At 37.9% G+C, this 20,123-nt stretch overlaps 1 protein-coding gene across 3 annotated transcripts in view; it reads right to left on the bottom strand.

Moving 5' to 3' along the window:
- Positions 1-876: 876 nt before the first annotated feature.
- Positions 877-20,123, bottom strand: part of ADCY7 (adenylate cyclase 7) — a 60,631-nt gene continuing 41,384 nt past the window's right edge. For all 3 annotated transcript variants that reach the window (XM_017816108.1, XM_017816107.1, XM_017816109.1), the window contains 18 exons: positions 19,124-19,256; positions 17,681-17,866; positions 17,391-17,434; positions 16,483-16,563; positions 15,385-15,457; positions 14,448-14,545; positions 13,734-13,818; positions 12,023-12,160; positions 11,114-11,176; positions 10,420-10,458; positions 8,909-9,072; positions 7,728-7,809; positions 6,961-7,116; positions 6,137-6,283; positions 5,595-5,702; positions 4,678-4,792; positions 3,987-4,111; positions 877-3,867 (listed from right to left, as the gene is read on the bottom strand). In XM_017816108.1, the coding sequence (XP_017671597.1) occupies positions 3,721-3,867; positions 3,987-4,111; positions 4,678-4,792; positions 5,595-5,702; positions 6,137-6,283; positions 6,961-7,116; positions 7,728-7,809; positions 8,909-9,072; positions 10,420-10,458; positions 11,114-11,176; positions 12,023-12,160; positions 13,734-13,818; positions 14,448-14,545; positions 15,385-15,457; positions 16,483-16,563; positions 17,391-17,434; positions 17,681-17,866; positions 19,124-19,256 (1,984 nt within the window). In that variant the 3' untranslated portion in view covers positions 877-3,720. The remainder of the gene's footprint in view (positions 3,868-3,986; positions 4,112-4,677; positions 4,793-5,594; positions 5,703-6,136; positions 6,284-6,960; positions 7,117-7,727; positions 7,810-8,908; positions 9,073-10,419; positions 10,459-11,113; positions 11,177-12,022; positions 12,161-13,733; positions 13,819-14,447; positions 14,546-15,384; positions 15,458-16,482; positions 16,564-17,390; positions 17,435-17,680; positions 17,867-19,123; positions 19,257-20,123) is intronic.

The raw sequence follows: 20,123 nt of genomic DNA, 5'->3' as shown, positions 1-20,123 counted from the left end.
TAACAAAGCCACCTGCTGTCAGCAGTAGTACACTGGACTCAGAAACACTGGGGTAGACAATTCTTCATATTACTTGGAGGTATTACTAGACACTGTCTGGGTAATGATTCTAGGTTTGCTTATCAGAAAGGAGCATATATTTAGAAGCCTCCTCACATTAAAAGTCACTTCCCTGTTCAACAAAGCTGCAGAGAAAGCAGACCAACAGCACAGCTCTTAGGCACAGAGAATTCTAGCAGTGTTACAGGTGGAGCCAGCGACTCATCCAAGAAGGCTCATCACTTACTCTCACACCATCACAGTGCTATGCACAGCTTTTACCACAGGCATCCTTGATTTTTAAATATTGCTTCTTTTTACTCCACGATTCCAGTATAACCTTGGACTTGAAGAGGAATGTCATGTAGTGTTCCAGTTCCATCTGATCAGCCATCACTGATGTTTGCAGTGGCAGGGAACTGAACTAAGAGGTAACTTAAAGGCAAAGCAGGATCATGAATTCCACCCTCTAACCCCAGCCATGACCATCATCCTTACCCTCCCTTCCTTCCTCTCTATATATGGCTGCAGAAACATTTATTTAACTGTTTTTAAACTTTCAGAAGTCTTTTACCTGTCAACCTGGTCTTTCCTCCAGTAGTTTCTGTTGTCCCAGAAGAGTTCTTAATAGTCACCAATGGAATTTTTTCAGTTCTGGGTAATTGCAGCTGAAATACTACTGCAGGGAATGAATTTTTCCATTAATATGAAAGTCATTTTCATGCTACAGGGAAAAGACAAGATGCACAGCAGCTATGCCAGCCAGATCCTTACTGGCTCACTCCACAGCATCTCACTGCCCATCACCCACCTTTCATACAGTGCAGGAGGTGGCCACCAATGACAGAACATCAATAACTGAAATTTCTCTTCAGCTCTTGAACACATGGATGTCACTGCCCATTTTCTACTGGCAACATATTTTAGAAGGATAAATACTGAGTTTACTTTATAGGTAAAAACAATCCCATTAACTCTCAGGGCTGTAAGGAATATGCCTTCTATTCATGGGAATCTTCATCAAAATAATTGTAAAACCAAACATGTTTCAGGAAGATTTTTATTTCACGGTAAAAACAAAAGTTTGTTCTTTAAAACAGATGCCTAATTCCAGATGTCATTAGCTCTTCAAATTAGATATAGTGCCATTTTTTCCATTTAAGAAAAAAAATAATGCTGTAAGGAAGATTTTTCTACTAAGATTTTTTCCTCAGTGTTAAGTTTCACAGTTCGCTCTCGGAAGGACTGCTGAAAACAATTACTTAAATACAGTTTTTTCTTAAGTTGAACTTTTTCTGTGGTTGAATATAGCTCTCATATTACATAGTTCCAGTTCTGATGAGAAATTAGTCATCCTCTTTTTTCATAACACAGTTTCTAACTTCCCCAAGTACACCATGCACAGCAGTCCTTTAAAACTGCATCAAACCCCAACTCCTTCCCCTTTGAAAGCTGCAGCTCTTCCTGCCACTTCTGCAAATGAGGCTGAGTTGAAGTTACGCCCAAGCGAGTTACCAGCCTGACAAGGCAACATGTAAACCAAATCATTTCAAAATGCTGTTACAGCAAATTTTCTTTCATAGATAACTTACATCTACATTCTACTAGTTCTGTGAACAGAAGCACTTCAGAGCCAGCTCTATTTATAGGCATAATGCACTTTTCAAAATAGATTCATGAGACAAATGGTCACTTCACCTAACAGGACATCAGACTGCTGAAAGGAGCCTTTGACACATGCATGGTCCCTATAAAACAATAAATAAATATCTCAAAACAAATGCTTGCTGAGCACCTGTAACTACAAATACACAACATACAAGAGCAGCTAAAGCTGTTTGAAAGTTTATTCAACTACAACACTGACTTGCACTAACAAGACACTACATAAGATGCTTTCTTCTTCAGCAGAGCCCACTTGTGAACTAGACAACCTCAAACTAAGGTTTTCTAACATGCTGTTTTCTGTTGGAGACCTACTACACACATAGATTTGACCTACAAAATTGACAAAGGCTACAAGCACAATTTTTAATCCACAGTTGGACAATATTTAGATTTGTTCCTGTCTTGAAACATAGTCACTTCATCTTCTAAAGAAATTACACAGTAATTAGAAAGCAGCAGTGATGCATAGGACTGCTTAAACACTTGTCCAGGACGGTCAGTACTAAACCCAGAAACCTTAGTAATTGCTGCTCTGTTTGTAGAAGGGTAAGGCTTAACCAAACAGGTGCAGTACTCACTGATCACTGTGCTGTCCAGCCCTACTGTATGTGGGGAGGAGGGGAAAATCCATCTTTAGTTAATACACATAATTGGGCAAAAGATGTTAGCCTTACAAAATACTATCTCCACCAACAGAAAACAGATTAAGAGATTGCAGAAAGTAGAAAAATGCCAATTTAGAAATCAGCAAAAGCCACTAAGCTTAAAAACTTTACAGACTAAGCTAAACTAACTTACAGTAAGTCAATATCCGTGATGATCGTATGAATGCTCAACTCATACTTTAAGCATTGGGGCTCTGCTGAAACATTTCCATTATGAATATTTTTTTTCCATACATCCTTTTGTTACCTTCAAAAAGTTTGTTTCATAAACTGCATTGCCTTTAAAAGCCAGTGTCTGGTAGAAACAAAAATTAAAAAAAAAAACAAACCGCACCTCAGACACCGTTCTGTTAATACAGTATCTGCTACTGTTTCTAATACTATCTTAATAATTCTGTTCTTCAGTTTCCCAGCAATTCAGAACAGATTATTTTTTCTTCCCTAAGTACCCCAAGAACACAGTCAGCGTGCAGAATTACTGCCAGTGTCAGCAACACCAGGGGCTGTCAGAGCCTGTCTATCAGATAAACCTCAGGTGCCCCACACTCCTCACCATCCTGTGGATTTTTTGAAATTTAAAGTCAAAAATTTTAAGACTTGTATGTGACTGAATAAAATGCACATGCAGATACTAAACAAAGAGACACAGAAGGAGAACATGTAATATAATGTAAACATGCTGAACTAGATGAAAGATATTTCCAAACAGCTCTTGGTCACGAAAACGTTTGCGTAACACAAGGTACTTCTGCAGAGAAGGCACGGATGATAAAATGACCAGATACTGTGCAACGCAGGTCTTTCCCCAAAGGGGCTTAGCACAGTTGTCATATGATACATTTGAGTTTATTTGCATTCCTCTTCCCATTATTCAGCTGTCTTCTGTGAATCTGTTCAGCATTAGAAGCAGGATATGCAGTGCCCACGGTATCACTGCACATGCCTGGCCAAACACAATACTGAAAAGCAGTGTCAAAAAACGACGCAATGGAATGTTTTAACATGGTAATGAGTTCCACAGTGCATCCACACGTGTTGTTACTGGAGCTGTTAAGACTCCCACAGTGCAGGTAAGGAAAGAAGCTGACTGAAAATGCTTCATGGCAATTCCAGGTAAGTCCTCAAATTATTTCAGGAAAAGGTAGTCTTTTTTCAGACTGATTGCTGTGTGTCTTCTAGGAAGTTTTCAGAACTCTTCTGTATTAAAAAAAAATTATCTTGAGATGTAGAAGAGATGGGAACAGTAATATATGATTTAGAATAAAGTCCTTCACATAAGGAGGGAAATTCTAAGTCTTCACAGAAGGGAGGCAGTTCTAAGTCTATTTTGATTGACTTCATCATAGCCTCAGTTCAGTCCCATACCTTGGAATTTGGCTGTCTCAGTGCAAACAAAGTAAGTCCTCAGTTCTCCCTTGCCTTTGACATTAATGAGTCCCCTACATTCACATGAGTATCCCAACTCCTGTAGTATTTTGCTTGTTTCTTCTGTGACCTTTGTGTGAAAAGAATTAGAAACTATTGTGAAATTGTTCTGATTATCCACATAAAACAAAAAAAATCCACAACCAATTAGAAATAATTCCTTAGATGTTCCAAGGCTCATAGGTTTACCTGGATTTTCCCAAGTTCCCCCGTGCTCTCCATTCGGCTGGCAACATTAACAGTGTTGCCCCAGATATCATACTGAGGTTTCCGGGCACCAATCACACCAGCAATCACAGGGCCATGATTGATCCCTGCACAAACAAAAGCAGGTGTCATTACTGAGGTAGAAAGTGGTGTGACATACAGCTTCACTATTAGATGTAGCTTCAGGGTAAAAAAAAAAAATCGAACCCAAAACTTAACTCTGCGACACATTTCTGGCAATCAGTATCAGCACTGTTCTATAAATAGCTGTACTGAGGCTCCGGAGATGTGAAGTGACTCACTCCCTGTAAAATGGGAAGTCCGAGAAAGAGCTGGGGCACAATTCATGCCGAAGCAAATTTCTTCCTTTTCTACTTTTGTTATATAGAAATAAACATTTGTATAATGGCAATACTGCCTTTAGTCAACAGTCACTAACAGGGTACTTCGCTCTTCATCCGTACCTTTCATTTCCTCCAAACTCAACCAGCTGCAGTCTTCCTACTGCTCCCTCCAGTGATGAGAAAAGCCCATCCGTGGAGGAGCTTGGCATATTTGAAAAGCTGAGCAGACAGTACTACCTTTTGGCACCCAGCACTTGACCTGTGTGATCCTATCTCATGTCCCACTGTGCTGGGCTGCAGAGCTCACGGTCCTCACGGACGGAACGTACCGATGCGCAGGCGGAAGTTGTTGAAGGAGTGTCGGTTGATGCCATCCAGTTTACTCATCAAGGCAATTCCATATTCCACCATAATCCCAATGTGGGCATGCTGTCTCTCTCTATCCTGTGCGAGTCATAACACATGTTAATGATCCAATTACCACACAGAGGGCTGTCTCAGGCTACAATTCCAAAGCAGCACTAGTAGTGACCAGAGTATGTGTTTATAAGGAGGAGACCATTCATCTTTCTAACTGCAGAATTGCACAGTGCAACAAACATTCAAAATGCCTTTTTAAAACTACAATAAATTCAACTGGGATGGCTATGAGGCAACAAGTATGACATGATTAAATTTTATAACACATTACTATCTGTCCTTTAGGATTTCAGCTTTAATTTTACATGTTTTGGGTATATTATTACATATGTTTTAATGCCATATACAAATTTCCTATAGTGGAAGTGGGCCCCAGTACAGAATTTGGGTTTACTTCTTCTGGGTGACAAACAGTTTCAGACCTAACATGGCATTTGAGGATTCTCTTTTTGTGCCAGTTATCAGGGATCACAAAAAGCTTACTGTCCAGTTGGTGGCCTTTTCTTTGGCTCCCATTCTTTGCCTCCCCTATTATTAGAGCTACACTGCTATGCATCTAGAGATTTTAAGTTACTGGAATCAAAGATTCAAGGTGTCAAAAGTATGCTGGGGTTACAAACTTAATACCTCCTTTGGAAAAAAAAATGGAACCAGAAGATAAATAGTGAGTTCTGCAGGAGACAATATACTTTTATCATTTTTTCCACATTTCAGGAGGTCACTCTTGGTGATTTACTTTCTCTTTTGTATCACATTACGTTTTTTTACTTTGAAACACAGCTATGTACCCACAGAATACTGAAGGCAGCTTTCAGAGACAACATACCTGGTTGTTCTCCTGGCCTGGTGTAACACTGAGACCAGCTGCTGCCATGTAAGTGCTTCCAATCGTTTTTATTTTTTCAACACCACTAAATTTAGGTTTTAGCAAGAGCTGTTTGAATGGAAAGAAAATAAAAACTTGAGACTTTAATACCATATTTCAGTGTAGTATGTATCCAGAAACCTTATACTCTCTACAATAAACATTAAAACATCTCTAGAAATACTATCACTGACATGAAGGTTAGATAAAGTACTGAAGATTGGTTTCACTGTTTTTCTTTACCTGCTCACAGGAGAAATAGAATCACTGAAGTACTGAAATAAAGTCCTTAAATTCCAGACTTTCAAACTATACTTCTAAAGGATTAGATGTTGTACTTGAAAATCCCTGCCAGATAGGAACATATCCTTCAAGACTGCAGGGCTGAAGTCAGAATATTAGTTCAGTGTAAAAATGTTTTTTCCTCCTCTAATTCTGACAGATCTAGTGAAACATTTATTTTGCAGCAAATATGTAATCCAGTGCATTTTGAGCTTAATTACCTCATCAAAGTCAGCAATGATTTCATTTAACAGCCGCAAGCATTCCAGGCCTTCTTTATTGACATCACATTCCGTGTAAAACACCTTAAAATCTGGTACTGATGCAAACATGACACAGACACAGTCATAGGATTGATGGTACCAGTCCTACAGGAAAACAATATATCCACACATTGTCAGCAGTCATGTCCCACCACAGGTATTCAAACCCATGACAATTGTTTCTAATCAGTAATCAAATTACAATTTCCTATGAAGTCAATCACAGCACTTTACAGTGGGCATCTCCTATTTTTATCAGAAACATTAACAAAGTTGTGTATGCCTAAGGAAAAGTTGATACCTTAAAGATATCTTAAATATTCTCATCTATTTGGACATTGCCAGCCTCCTGACACACAGGAATATTCACTCTGATGACATGCTGGCAGAATAAGATGAGATGTCTAAAAAAAAAAAATCCTTATCAATGAACTTGTCACTGGGGTTGCTACCAAGGAGATACTCTCTGTTCCTCAACTCACTTCTCTAAAAACTAGGACGTATCCTCTCTGATAAAATATGGTCTTTGGAAAGCAGTAAATCCTTTTTCAACATTTGCCAAACTTAAACGGTGTCCCGAAGCCAAACCACCAAATCTGAAAGCAGACTTCAGAGACTGCCACGAACAGCCTGCAATTTTTTTTGAGGCTCTCTAGTTAGCAGGTTCATGGGTTTACAAAAGGTCTTGGGATACAAACAGGCTTCTGTGGGCTTGTTCACATCACATGTTATGTCACAGAGGTCCAATTTACTGTCCTTCACAGAGCAGAGACTCAACATACCTCGTTTCGTTTTTCACCAATGAAATACGCGGCAACATGTGCTGGAAGTACATTTTCCAGCAAAAGCCTGTTAACATTCTCCATGGTTTCAAATTGTTCATGTTCTTTTTTAAACTTATTCTTCCACAGACAATCCAGTCGACAGTAATAGTCAATCTGCAAAGAGACCAAATATGATAAATTAAATCCATAAAATATCTCACTGAAAAATATTAGTCAATTTTTTTTCAAAAAGCACGTATAAAGCATATATTTAAAAAAGCATATATAAAAAGAAATAGAGTTTCTTCAAGGCCTTTTGAGCCTATGTAGTTGTGAAAGATGTGCTTTGAGAACAAAGGTCAGAAAAATATGAAGCAGCCAGTAAGACCGAATGCCACTTTTTACCATCAAGTGTATTTACCAAAATGACACATTAATACTCTGGTGATTATTGTTATCTTTAATTGCTGCCTTGATTTAGAATGAAAATTGGCATATAAATACAAATAGATCTAAACTGGAAGAATCAGGAAGTTCTCACTTCTGTGATGCAAACACTATTGAAAGATATTGAAATGTTCCCATCCTTTCACATTGACAAATTCTGCATTACCTATAACTTATTCCAAGTAAGTACATTATCTACAACCAAGACCAGAATATTAAAATAAGATAAAAATATACGCTAATTTAGAGCACAATTTCATGGAACAAAACTTTTGCATTTTATTTAAATCAACTTGTTGCAAGTAAAAGAACTGAGCAATGGCGTTTTAAATACACACCTGTTTTGCAAGTAAAACGAGGGTGATGTAGAACAGAACCAGATATAAATTAGTCATTATTCTCGGCTCTTTGATGAAAAGCCTGAAAACAAGAAAGCAATACAAAGTTATCTGTATCCTTTTAATCTACATGATTAAGGGTAAGGGAAGGGGGTGTCTGTTCAGACATAAACCACAATGTCACTGTTCATTTGTGCCAGTGGCTGCCTGGGTACAGGTCCTCTCCTAACAAGGAGAAAGGATTACCAGTCAGCCCAGTACATGGGCTGCATTTCATATAAGGACACACTGGGTGCTGAAACCTTGTTAAGTAGCTGTTGAAGTGAGATGTTCAAGTAAACATGATTTTATCTTAATGGAGCCATCTTAATTTCCAACAGACTTGAGTTTCAGCTTCCACCCCACCTCACAAAAACACAGCCAACAAAACCTTAAAGGAGGAAAAGAAACTTTCTTATTTGTGGAAGGAAAGACAATCATACCTGTATCTGAGACACCACTCATATTTTATAGTAAGATCAGTCTTAGCCATCTATTAATTTTTACAAATGCAAACTAAATTCTCATCACATGAATAATTAAGAGGCTAAATTAAGAGCTCACTAAGGCTTTTTTAAGGTGTGCTGACAGCTCACAGCCTCTGCAAAATAAACTTATTCCAATCTTCAGAGGAATCTGAGAAAGGCTTACAAATGAACAGTAAAACCTTTGCACATGATTTCTCTTAAGTATTTTCAGTTTCTTCAATTAGATCAGGTAGATTGCTGTTACTTTTCAAAATACACACATTTAGTAAGGTAAATATATGAAGTTCACTATTCTATTGACTTGCAAGGTCTCACAAGAACAGCTTGAGCATCAGACTTTTAGCAAGGCTTTTCTTCATAGCTTATCAGATCAACCTTATTATGAGATTAATAAGAATCCCTAGTCTTTAAAGAAAGATAAGGATTCCAGGGATCTCAGAAGCCACATTACAGATATTTTTCAGAAAACACACACTTTGTTTAAAAAGAAAAAAAAAAAGTGATATTGTCTAATATGATTTCCCTGTCATTAACTTTACAGAAAGGTTTGCAATGTTTGACTTACATGATTTTGATATTGCAATATTCCAGTAGGTGTACAAAAATCTAACACCTCCTTTAATGAAACATTAAATAAGAAATTTCCCACTGCACCTGGTGCTGTTGCCATAGAATCTCAAGTTTCTCTGCTGAGGGGTGTTAAAAAGGATGAGGTAGACAGTCACAGCAATGGACAGGAGGAGAACTTTGAGTTCGAAGCTCATTTGAAGAAATACCGAGCAAGCGATGAACCCCAATATACAGCAGTAAGCATAATACTGTAAAAGAAGAATTTAAAGAGCAGTTGCATTATTCAGACTTTATGCCCAAGACGTGTTCAAACCACAGCAAATACTCTGAGTTCATGGTCACTGTAATTTAAACACAAGAAATTAGGTCACTTGCTAAAAACACTTCTTTTTAATGGCACTAAAAGGCTGAATTTAATACTTTTTTTTTTAGTTTAGTTTTTTTAATTTTTCAAGGGCAAACAAAAGGATTTAAACAAAAACATCACACCAACACAAGCAAGCAATGCCAGATAAAAACTGAAGAGTGTTGAGAATTTATCTTCTGAAGTCTATTAATTTAAGCAATTACTTATTTAAGGTTCAAGACAGCGAATCAGCTCTGAACCAGGAACTCCAGCCTTCTAATCCTATTTTGAATGTGCTCTCCCACTGTAAGCAGATACCTCATTCCCTTCTCCCCTCCTTGTAAATGTGAAGACCGTGACCTGTTATCCAACCTTAGACACAGCTCATTCATAAGAACTTTGATGCTAACAAGCATTATCAAGCTGGGGCCACTATCCAGTGGAATTACTGAGCACTTTCCCAGAGGAATCCCAGTTCAGGTGTGGTGTCCCAGCTCAGATGCAGCTGGCAGCACTGAACGTGTCGGGTGGTACAAAGCGCGTGGCGCAGACGGGGTTGGTCCCTGCAGCCACAGGCACGGGTGTGAGCTGCTGAGCTGGCACACTTCAGTCTACAGACTGCTCCACAATTACCTCACCTTCTGCTCCTCGAGAATTCATTTCTCTTTATGCACAAAGCAGTTTTCCCACATATAACAGCACAGACCTACCACAGAACTGTGAGATTCTTGGCTAAGCAGTTTCTGCTGAAGTGAATGAAGCCAGAACTGCTAATCAGGGCCCATACAAAACAAATTGTACCAACTCTGTCATCCTGAAGGCATTGAGTGTAACCTCCAAAAGGTGTCAAACACTCACCTGGAAGCCAAACCTCTGAAAAAGAAACCACTGTGTAGAGAACACTGACACAGCTCTGTCAGCCACTTAAACTCTTTCACTCTATCAAGACACTTTGCTGGGACACTTGCAAGTACAGCTCTCATCTTTCACACTCAAACATCATCACCCTGTTCTACTGCTTTTTCCTTCAATTCTTTTAAGGCTTTTAAGTTGAAATTTACAAAAACTGCCAAGCCATATTTTATTCAGCACAGCAACAGCAGCTGAACAATACTGATTTCATGAAGAAATTTTCTGCTGTCAGTTACCTAAAAGCTGCCTTTCATACAGCAACAGAACTTGCTACTTGTAAGTAAATATACACAACATTAGAAAATATGGCTTTTAAAGTAACATGTAAACTACTTACAGTTTCCTCAATGCAGGCCTGAGTTGTGTTTCCTAAAGGCTGATTTACAGACATGCAAAAACAAAAAATTACAGGATGAGCACAGTGTGCATTTTATATGCACTTGTCACAAGCACAATAAGAAGGGTCCTCAAGCAATCTGCTGTACATCATATAAAAACATGTCCATCATCTAAGGGGTGGCCAGGTGACAGAGGAGCATCCCAAACATTTGCATGATCTCAAAACAGAATGTTACTTTGGAATTAAAGAGATAAAAGGGGGAACCCTCAGAAATAATTCTTCAGTGTCACTAGCAAGTGCTGAATTTAGCCTTGCAGAAATGCCAGAGAACACTTTTCAAATGTGTTGAAAGACCAAAATAAGACAAGACTTCAGTTTTATACATGAGTACTCCAGACTTTTGAGAATCACTAAAGAATGCACTGGAAAGCCATAGTTAATGATAGAAAATATCCTTCAAAACTGCCTTTGTGGCATGAGTAAGGCTTAATGTTCAACAATTTTAAAAAAAAATCTATTTTTATAAAAAGATGAAAATACATCAAAATGTTGCCATCCATCTGTATTATAGGAGTTGGAATTCAATGATCCTTGTAGGTCTCTTCCAAATCAGGATATTCTATGATTCTATACCCACCAGCCAAGACTCATTTCATTTTAATCTTAGAAATTAAGACAGTACTCTACTCACATAGGTGGTAGCACACGGGTCATTTGATCCAGTAAAGTTTGCAGGTTTGTTCTTTTCAGTAGTCTTGATTTATGTGGGGGGAAAAAAAGAAAGACATCAACAAAACCACTGTGCAAACTTGTTAGCAGGTAGTCACTGATTTTGAGGTTTTTCTCCATATTATACAGAGTCCTGATCTAGTTGCCTTTTCAGGGCTACTGAATAGATGTTGAAATATAGTGGTATCCCATGTAGTTGTATTAAACATGTGCACACACAAGGTGCAAGAAGGCTAAAATTTACCAATTCAGGGTAAAGTTTTACATCATGGCTAGGTTAATCTGACAGCTGTCTGGCACAAATATGGTTTTGTCTCACCCCCCAGTTTCACAGCTGCTGTTCCTGTTTTCTTTTAGGCTGTCTCTGGTGGTGCTCACATGACACCACTGTGAGTCAATTCAAGGACCCAAGCCAGCAGGAAAAACACCCTACAAAAGAAAATTAAGCATTTTCTGCAGTATTGCTTAAAAGAGAGCCAACCCCTATTCTTCTCTCCCTTATTCACATTACTACCAGTGAGTGCAAACACCACAGTGAACTGCTTAAAGTGCCACCTGCCACAGCCAAACATTTAAAGATATATTAAAATAAAAAAGGAAGACCATCTTAGTGATGATGGTTACAATCAAGAGTTATTATAAATGCCATCTTGAAAGCAAGAAAAGGTGGTGTAGACTAGAACTCAAGTCTACCACATGTACTTCCAGTTCTAGAAGTTGAAAGGCTTTACATGACCTCATGCATTAAGTGTAAGTATCATGCCCTGTGTGAATCAAAAGCAGCAAAAAGCTGATACTTGATGAAAAGAATATAGGAAGTTACTCAAACTGTGGATGTTACAATAGGTCACAGAATAATGTGATTACTTACCAAATTAAAAATGGCTATAATCAGCAAGGCAGCTATAGTGATGACTGCTAAAGGAAGCCTCAGTAAAGGCATTGTTTCCACCTTTTCTGAGACAGCACAAAGATGGCGCAGGAAAGGCCACTGATCTGAGCAGCACTTCTGTAAACAACATTAATTTGTTTTAGTAACGTGAATAACACTTTGATACGTGGGAAGAAATGTTTCTGAATATTTTTTCTCTCCATGAGAATGTCAAAAGGCTTCACTGGAATCCTGTTTTGAAGCTTTGAATCCAGTCATTCAGAGTCAACGTCTAACACGTTTCCCCGACAGAAAACAGAGAAAATGCTTCCTTACTTCAAAGAGATTGGGTGTTAAAATTTTCAGGATTTGTGCTTTAAAAATACAGAATTATGATCTGATTGAAAGTTCTAGAGAAAAGTTAATGAATATGCAGTGACTATTTATGTTGCATTTTTTTAGTTATAGAGCTATAATGTTATATTTGGAACATCCATTTTTCAGATGACCGAATCAAAAACAGTCATGGACAGTCCCATTCTTGCCATCCTTATATCCTTCCATTGTTGCTAAAGAGAAAAACATCCAGTAAAGAAAATACTTTTAATGATTGCAAGCATTATTCAAGGATGTTATAGCAAAACACTCCCAGCATAAGATTTAAGTCTGATGCAACTGCAGTCTTGGAATTTTCTTTTTTTCTCCATGTGTTTTTGCAATGTAGAAACCATATGTGCATGTACATACACACACCTCTCTCTCTACTTAGACAGATATGCGAAAATCCATCCATATACATATTAAAAAACACCATACATACCTAAAATCCATACATCTATCTAACCACACTTTTAAATGAATCATAAATATTTATCCCCTGCAATTTTATCTTTTTTTTTTTTCTTTCTCCTTTACACAGGTTGAACCTGGCTCTCTAAGAGACCATTTCTTTCTGTGGCAGTTTTCCTGGGAGACCTCCATCACCCCAGCAGGATGGTGCAACAGGATGGTGGTGGCATGTTCTCAGCAGCATTTCGGAATTCCCTCCTACCCCTGGTCTAGCACAGCATGGATTTGGTAAGTGTAAGGAACTCTCTAAAATCCCTTCCCTCTTGAACTGCAGAAGGACCTTTTTTACTTTGTACTGTTGAACTCTATGTCACTTTGGGCTGTGTCTCTCTATATTTTTAAACAGTAATGGTATATATTTAATAATGCAAAGAAAAAGTAACTACAAATGCAAAGTGTCCTAGTTGATGTAATGGTGAATTTGGAATTCTAACAGCTATTAAATTGTTGCCAATAAATTATTCACTTTTGTAATTTTCATTACACTTTATAAATTATTATGAAAACTAATCTTGGATTCAAACTGATTTTGATTTTAACACTGTTTCCAGTATATAAAATATCAGTATTTACAAAAAACATTACCACCATTGACAAACAAAGATAATTTAAAAAAACCCAACCCTACCTCCTCCCTCTTACCCATCTATTCTGGCACCCAAATAATTCCAAATTACAGTGCAAATTTTCAGACATGAAAATGTATCTCAGACAATGGAATCTTCTGGTAACCCGAGATTCAAGACTCCTATAACTCCTGTTGAAATTAACACCTTAATTCATCATCCTAAAAGATAGACCAAGTAGCTAAATTATATCCATCCTCTTTCAAAACAGGAAACTTTCTAAAGACAAAACTCACCATACATTTCTCAGCAAAGCACAGAAATAAAATAAGCACAATGATGACTGCAACAATTCCAAAGGAAATTCCCAGTTTTGCAGTTCTAGAGGAAAAGAAAACATTAAACACAGGAGGTTTAAATATCATTCTTCTTGTAATAGCACTAGATGATCAAAACATTACACAGGTTATTGTTGCACAATCACTGCTTTAAGAGATTCCACCCCTGATGTCCCAAACCACTGCCCTGTGCATAAACCACAGGTAAACTGCACAGCAGCAGCCATGATAAACAAACATGCCTTAAATTTCAGGATTATCAAGAATCTGCTTTCTCAGAGGTATGAGAAGCAGCTCAAAAGTTCCCTGCCCTGAAGACAAAAGGAGCACTGAGCACAATTTAGCTATGTCCCATTTTCCTACCGCTCAAAGTGCTTACAGCCAACTATTCTTATAAAATAATATTTCTCACTTAACTGACCAGATCCCTGTGTGTACTAAGCAAACTAAGTATTAAAGAAATATTTCTGTTTTATTTTCATACTGATATCAAGGCTCTTATGCCAACAACATGAATGCACTCCTTTATCAAAGGGTAAATTAATCCTAAGAGGTTTATGTTTCTTATATATAAACTCTCAGGAACTTCAAAAAAAAAAGTTCCATGCACACAAGTTTCACTTCAGCTATTGGTTAATTTTAACTATGAATAATTAAAATACCATCACTTACTTTGGCATGATAAGCATCTGTATCACAAATATACAGAGGAACACAAAACTGGCACATGCAAAGTAACTCTTCAGTTTTAGAATAGGAATGGTGCGATACTGAAACACAGATCAGATAAATGTTCAGGATAGTTCCAGGGTGGGGCTTTTTCAATTCTATTACATTTTTGTGATGACACACATATATAAGTTTATACTGTACTGTTAAAAATATACCTAGAACTGAAAGGGAAAAAAAAAGAAAACTACCAGGAAAAAAAAAAAAAAAAAAAAAAAAAAAAAAAAAGAAAAGCATTTGAAAACCTGTCAAGAAAAACATCCCAGTCCAAAGGACAATTTCCAGCTAGATGGAAATCCAACAAGTGTGTAAATCAGCACTTCACAGATACCCACAGTCCAAATCCTTATCAAAATAAGGACATACAGAGAAGTAAACCTAAAGTGTATATACACACCCACACCAGTAAGAGCAGTACAGTACACCACAGCACAGTAAATTAAAGAGCAGTTATTCAAGCAGAAAAAGCACACTGTACCTGGCAAATACCAGCATTATATCTACAATGAAACAACCACAGAAAGCAAAGTATTTTCATTATGGATGCAAAATCCTTTTTTTTTCTTCTTTAAATCTCATTATTTTTGTGAGTAGTAGTTTATATAGTAAAATTGCCAAGCTCCCACTGACACCCTTATGGCAAGAATTTAACCATAGATTAGAGACAATCTCCATTAATCTACAGAATTCACATTCTCAAGGAAGAATGACCAGCTAAAATGACTCATGCAATCTGCTTTCCACCAGTCACCAAAAACCTCTTTGGATGTGCAGTCACCTCCAGAACCCACTTTCAGAATGAAAACAGTCTCCAGCACATTTTTATGCTGCTCTGAAGCACAAATCAAAGACCAAAAATGATTATTTTGCTCTTACCAACCTCTTTTTCGAGACCAGGTTCTGCAAAAATCAGTGAAAATCCGCAGAAGTCGTCAGATTTGCCACACCAGGGACTGCACGCAGAGAGACACGTGTTACGAGGAGCACACAGCAGGCCAAGGACACAATGCAAAAGCATCACTGTGGTCGAGACTCCAGAGTGCACGGGGTGGGGGTGCCACTCTCCTACACACATTTGACATTCTGCAAGGTTTTTCTGTTTCACAGCGGAACACACGAGCAGTTATGTTTTTATGGAGCTGACAGGCAGATCCAGAGCCCTCACACACAGCAGCATCTGCCAGTTACATGAAAAATGTAACTCCAAACCTTCCCTAAGGTTTATGAGTAGGAAAGTATAATAGCAGATGTTAGAGATGGCTCACAGCCTCCAAAAACTTCCCATAAATAATATCAGGCGTCTATGAGGAACAGCTGAGGTACAGCCTTGACAGAATTCAGATGAAAGAAAGAGGGTTTTCTTCTCAAATTCAATGTTTTACATTTGATAGGAATTTAAATACTGTATTTTATATTAAAACAAAACAAAAACCCACCACCACTGCTAGTGTTTGTCTGCTTTTAAATGCAAATTTCCTGTCAAGTGCACCACCTGCAGCTAACAGACCATTTGCCTTCAGTGAACCAGACACTAGAGCAACTTTGTTATTATGTCCAAAACTGTGTTTTGACTTTATACATAGTTTTTGTTCAGGACAACACCCCATTTCCTGACACTTCTTATTTTAATAAGGAGAACACAAACTTTAACTTTCAATCCCATCCTACACTGCAGTTCAACTCATTACTTTGGAACAGTCATAAGAAACAAAGCAATGATTTTGCTGTTTCTCAGTACTACACCACACTGAACAGCTTGAAAAACCACTGTCTTCTTGCTGTAATAAAGCAGTAATACTCTCATATTCACATTAAAACCAAAAAGAAACTAAGTAAAAAACAAAGACAAAAAAAAAATGGCAAGACAAAAATCCTGGTAATATTTCATTTTTGGTAAGTGTATTTTTTATATAGACTTAAATTGAAATGCAGGTTAATCTCCAAGAAAAGATTTAGAAAAAAATAAAATACTTCATACTTAGTTGAACTGAGGCCCTCAATGGTTGACATCATTTCATCATAAATATCTTCCTCTATCCTTCCCTTCTGAGATGAATTTCTGAGAACAAAATGAAGTCTCCGTCACAAATGCTATTCAGAAACAACTCATGGCTACAGAGCATGCTTTCTCAGCACATCAGTGGGGTAAGCTTCCAGGGAAAAACTAAACAAGAATGCTCCAAAACTGACAAGCAAATACATCGATGCCTTTAGTAGGCATTTCTCCAGTTACTCAAAACGTGCATTTTTCAATACAATGTTTTGATAAACTGAGAGAATGATTCAGCTCCTTACTTAACTCAGTGCTACAGGTACAATTGTAAGCATTTATACATATAGTGCCAATTCTTTATTACACTATAATGGCATATATTAATAATACTAAACAAAATATTGAAAAATATATATTTACTTGTAATATTTATATTTTCTGATAATATTATTTAAAACTGTTTATTTTGTGCTATAATATTACAAACTAGTCTGGCACCTGTGAGTAACTAAAAGTTGAGGTATCACAAGCAGGTAAATATACACATGTATACAGTATATGAGCTGGTTTGGTCTGTTTTCCACTGCTCCTTAGGGCTCTCCCTTCCCAACTCCCTTCCATCCTGCTGCAGCCCATCGAGCAAAACGAAACCTCAGTGACTGAGGGGCCAGCAAGACAAGGAAGGAGGAAGCTCCTTTTACAGTCTGCTAACAATAACAACCATGAACTAAGAGAACATTTAAAGGCCAAAGATTGAGCTTAACCTTTCTAACGCAGAAATACCACACGCACAGCGATTAATCAACCAAAAGATCACATGCTTACAGCACACCGAACTGCAAGAGGAGCACAGGAGCACGTATTTAAAAAAACAAAGAAGGTACTTGACAAACCTATCAGTTGTTCTCTGGCGCCCAGTGGAACACAAGGGTATTTCCTAAACAAAATAAAGAAAATAAGGTTTACTATGATTGTAGCTAGAGATTGGCAAAGTCTGAATATTGTTAAGTTCCGACAGAAAGAGGTGATGCCCAGATACCTTCTCAGTTCTGTGTACACATTTAACACCAAGAGTAACAGCAGACATTGAGCCACAAAAATCATGTCATATTCTGAGTTTCACACCACAGACAGCAGGAGCAGTTTGCAGTTGTAGGTTGACAATCGCTACTTGAGGCCTCACCTTTCTTTGCCTTCCTTGTGAACTTGAAGAGTCACTGCTCACACTCTCTCTGTGGTTCAGGTGGGCAAAGGGCCTGGCTGCTCCCCAGGACTCCAAATAACGTGTCATCCGAACAGATGCTCTCATCTTCAGCCCGTCGTTAACTCTTGTTTTAGGGAGGTGATTATTTGATATGCATTGTTTGGACTAACAGGAAAAACGAAAACACACTCATTTAGAAAACAGAGTAGTTTAAGACTATACAATCTTGCTATTTAGTAGGACTCTAAACACATCAGCAACATGTCAGCCAACCTCAATTCCTTTATCTCATCTAATTAATGTGAGCTAAACGAAATCATAGTGTACACAATGAATTTGCTTCAGCTGCCTTTACAAGCCTTCACTTGCAACACAGCAGCAGTTAAACTTCCAGGTTTATTCAGGATGATGCAAGGGATCGCAGGATCTTATGGACAGATAAAGTTTCCTTGCAGTCAGCACAACACCGGGGAAAAAGATTCCAGACTCCTGAGCAAGGGTGTATCAAAACAGTGGTTAGGAGAAGATCCCACAAATTACAGACTCCACGTTAGATTATATCCCTATGTCATGGGTGCTGAGTCAGGCAGTGTAGACAGGGTATACAGCAATACCCTTGCAGGCTACAAGGAAGCAAAAATTACAGAATAAACTGATACATCAGTGACCTGTTAGTCTCTAACATTTCACAAGCATCTTCAAGTTAGCAGAGACCTTTTTAATAGACTTAGATCCCCATTCTGAGAGTATGAGCTGTGTACATGAAGGGGGGGTGCAATGCTGGAAAAAGGAACAAAGATAAGATTCTTTCTAATTTAAAGATAGGAGTTATTTCTAATTTAAAATGGCTCTATACTGGAAGTTTGTCATTTGCGTTCTTTTTTTATTTGAAATACTTTACTCATCAAGCACGAGCCGATTCAAAATAGCAATGCTCTAGGTGTTTGCAGTTACCAGGCTCTAAAGGAGCAACCAACAGTTGCTACCTTTACACCCTGAAAAGAAGGTGAACTTTACTTTTAAGGTAGTGAGGAAGATATCAGAAGCCATTTTACAGGGAATATTTTATCTGAAATTGGCCACACAGTACAGGAATTACTTCATTACTTCATCCCACCTTTGACCTGGACTTGTGAGACACACTCTTCAGGCAAATATATAGCCAAATATGTGTTTTTATTCTAAGCTGACCACATAAGGGGTTTCAGCATAATACTTATTACCTTCAAGCTAACAGGTGTGTCATAAAACAGCAGGACATGCTTTCAGATCTGAACTCCCAAATCCAAGCTATTCAGCTGACTTACACCACACTTTAATTCTGTTCCTGAACGAAAATATTTTATGCACCACAGAAACCTATGCACTTAAAATGTATGTACATATCTGAATAAATATATATGTTTAAAAACATACACATACCCTTGGATCAACTACTAAGTAAGTTTTGATATTCATGGATTCAAGGTAAGGATCCCTCAGGTGTCCATTCCCTTCTTCTACTTCATAAGCTTTGCCTAGGTGATTTAATGTTGCTTCAGTGATGTGCACACGGCTGAGAAGGGGAGAAAGAACAAGAGACCCAAACACTCACAGAAAGGTCACATTAAGCATTTCATTTACATTTCAATGGCCACTGCTGACATTTCTGCTTTTCAGCCATCTCCTGCTTTGGCAGCCCACTGCAAAATCCTGCCAGTACTTAAAATTGTATTTGCAATCCTTTAGTGCAGTTCTTCGTTGCCTATCTTTAATAGCAAACATGCTGAAAAACACTTCCCATAACGAGATACTATCAGTATAAAATTAAATTGAAATAAGCACAGACATATAAGAAAGAAGAAGAAATGTGATCAAAGGAGATCTGATGACGGACAAGACAGACAGACTCACAGGCAGCTTGTTTCAGACGGTGAGAGCTGCAGAGAAAACTCACGAACAAAACACAAGCGAAGACTGTCTTGTGCTAGAAATGCACGAGAAGGGGAAAAGACAGTTGCAAAGTCTGTGGGGAAAAAAGGGTGGAAAATGTTTTTTGTTAACTAGGAGGATAATTCTGAAAGTCTGTGTTTTCTGACTGAAACAATCTGAGGACAGCATGACACAGCAACACCACCAACACACTTCTAAGGGGAGCAGCTAGTATTGTTCTGTACTCATTCACACTTTCCCTTAAATATCATTTACTTCAGTATCCCAAATTACATCTTTTCATATAGATTATGAGTAAAGTCTTTCCACATAATTTCTCAACAGGAGACTTGCGTGTGTTCATAAAATATAATTCCTTATGTTCTGCTTTCCCATTGTTCATCTTCTCGTGCTTTTCTCATTTTTCTTTGGCACAGAGGGGTTAAACTCTGTTGTCGGTCCTACAGTCCACTAGCTCAGGGCTGGGAATAGAACATTTCCATAATGGAAG

This window comes from Lepidothrix coronata, unplaced genomic scaffold, assembly GCF_001604755.1.
Source record: "Lepidothrix coronata isolate B3197 unplaced genomic scaffold, Lepidothrix_coronata-1.0 Scaffold54, whole genome shotgun sequence".
Classification (NCBI taxonomy): Eukaryota; Metazoa; Chordata; class Aves; order Passeriformes; family Pipridae; genus Lepidothrix; species Lepidothrix coronata.
This window is presented reverse-complemented; position numbering and strand designations above follow the sequence as displayed.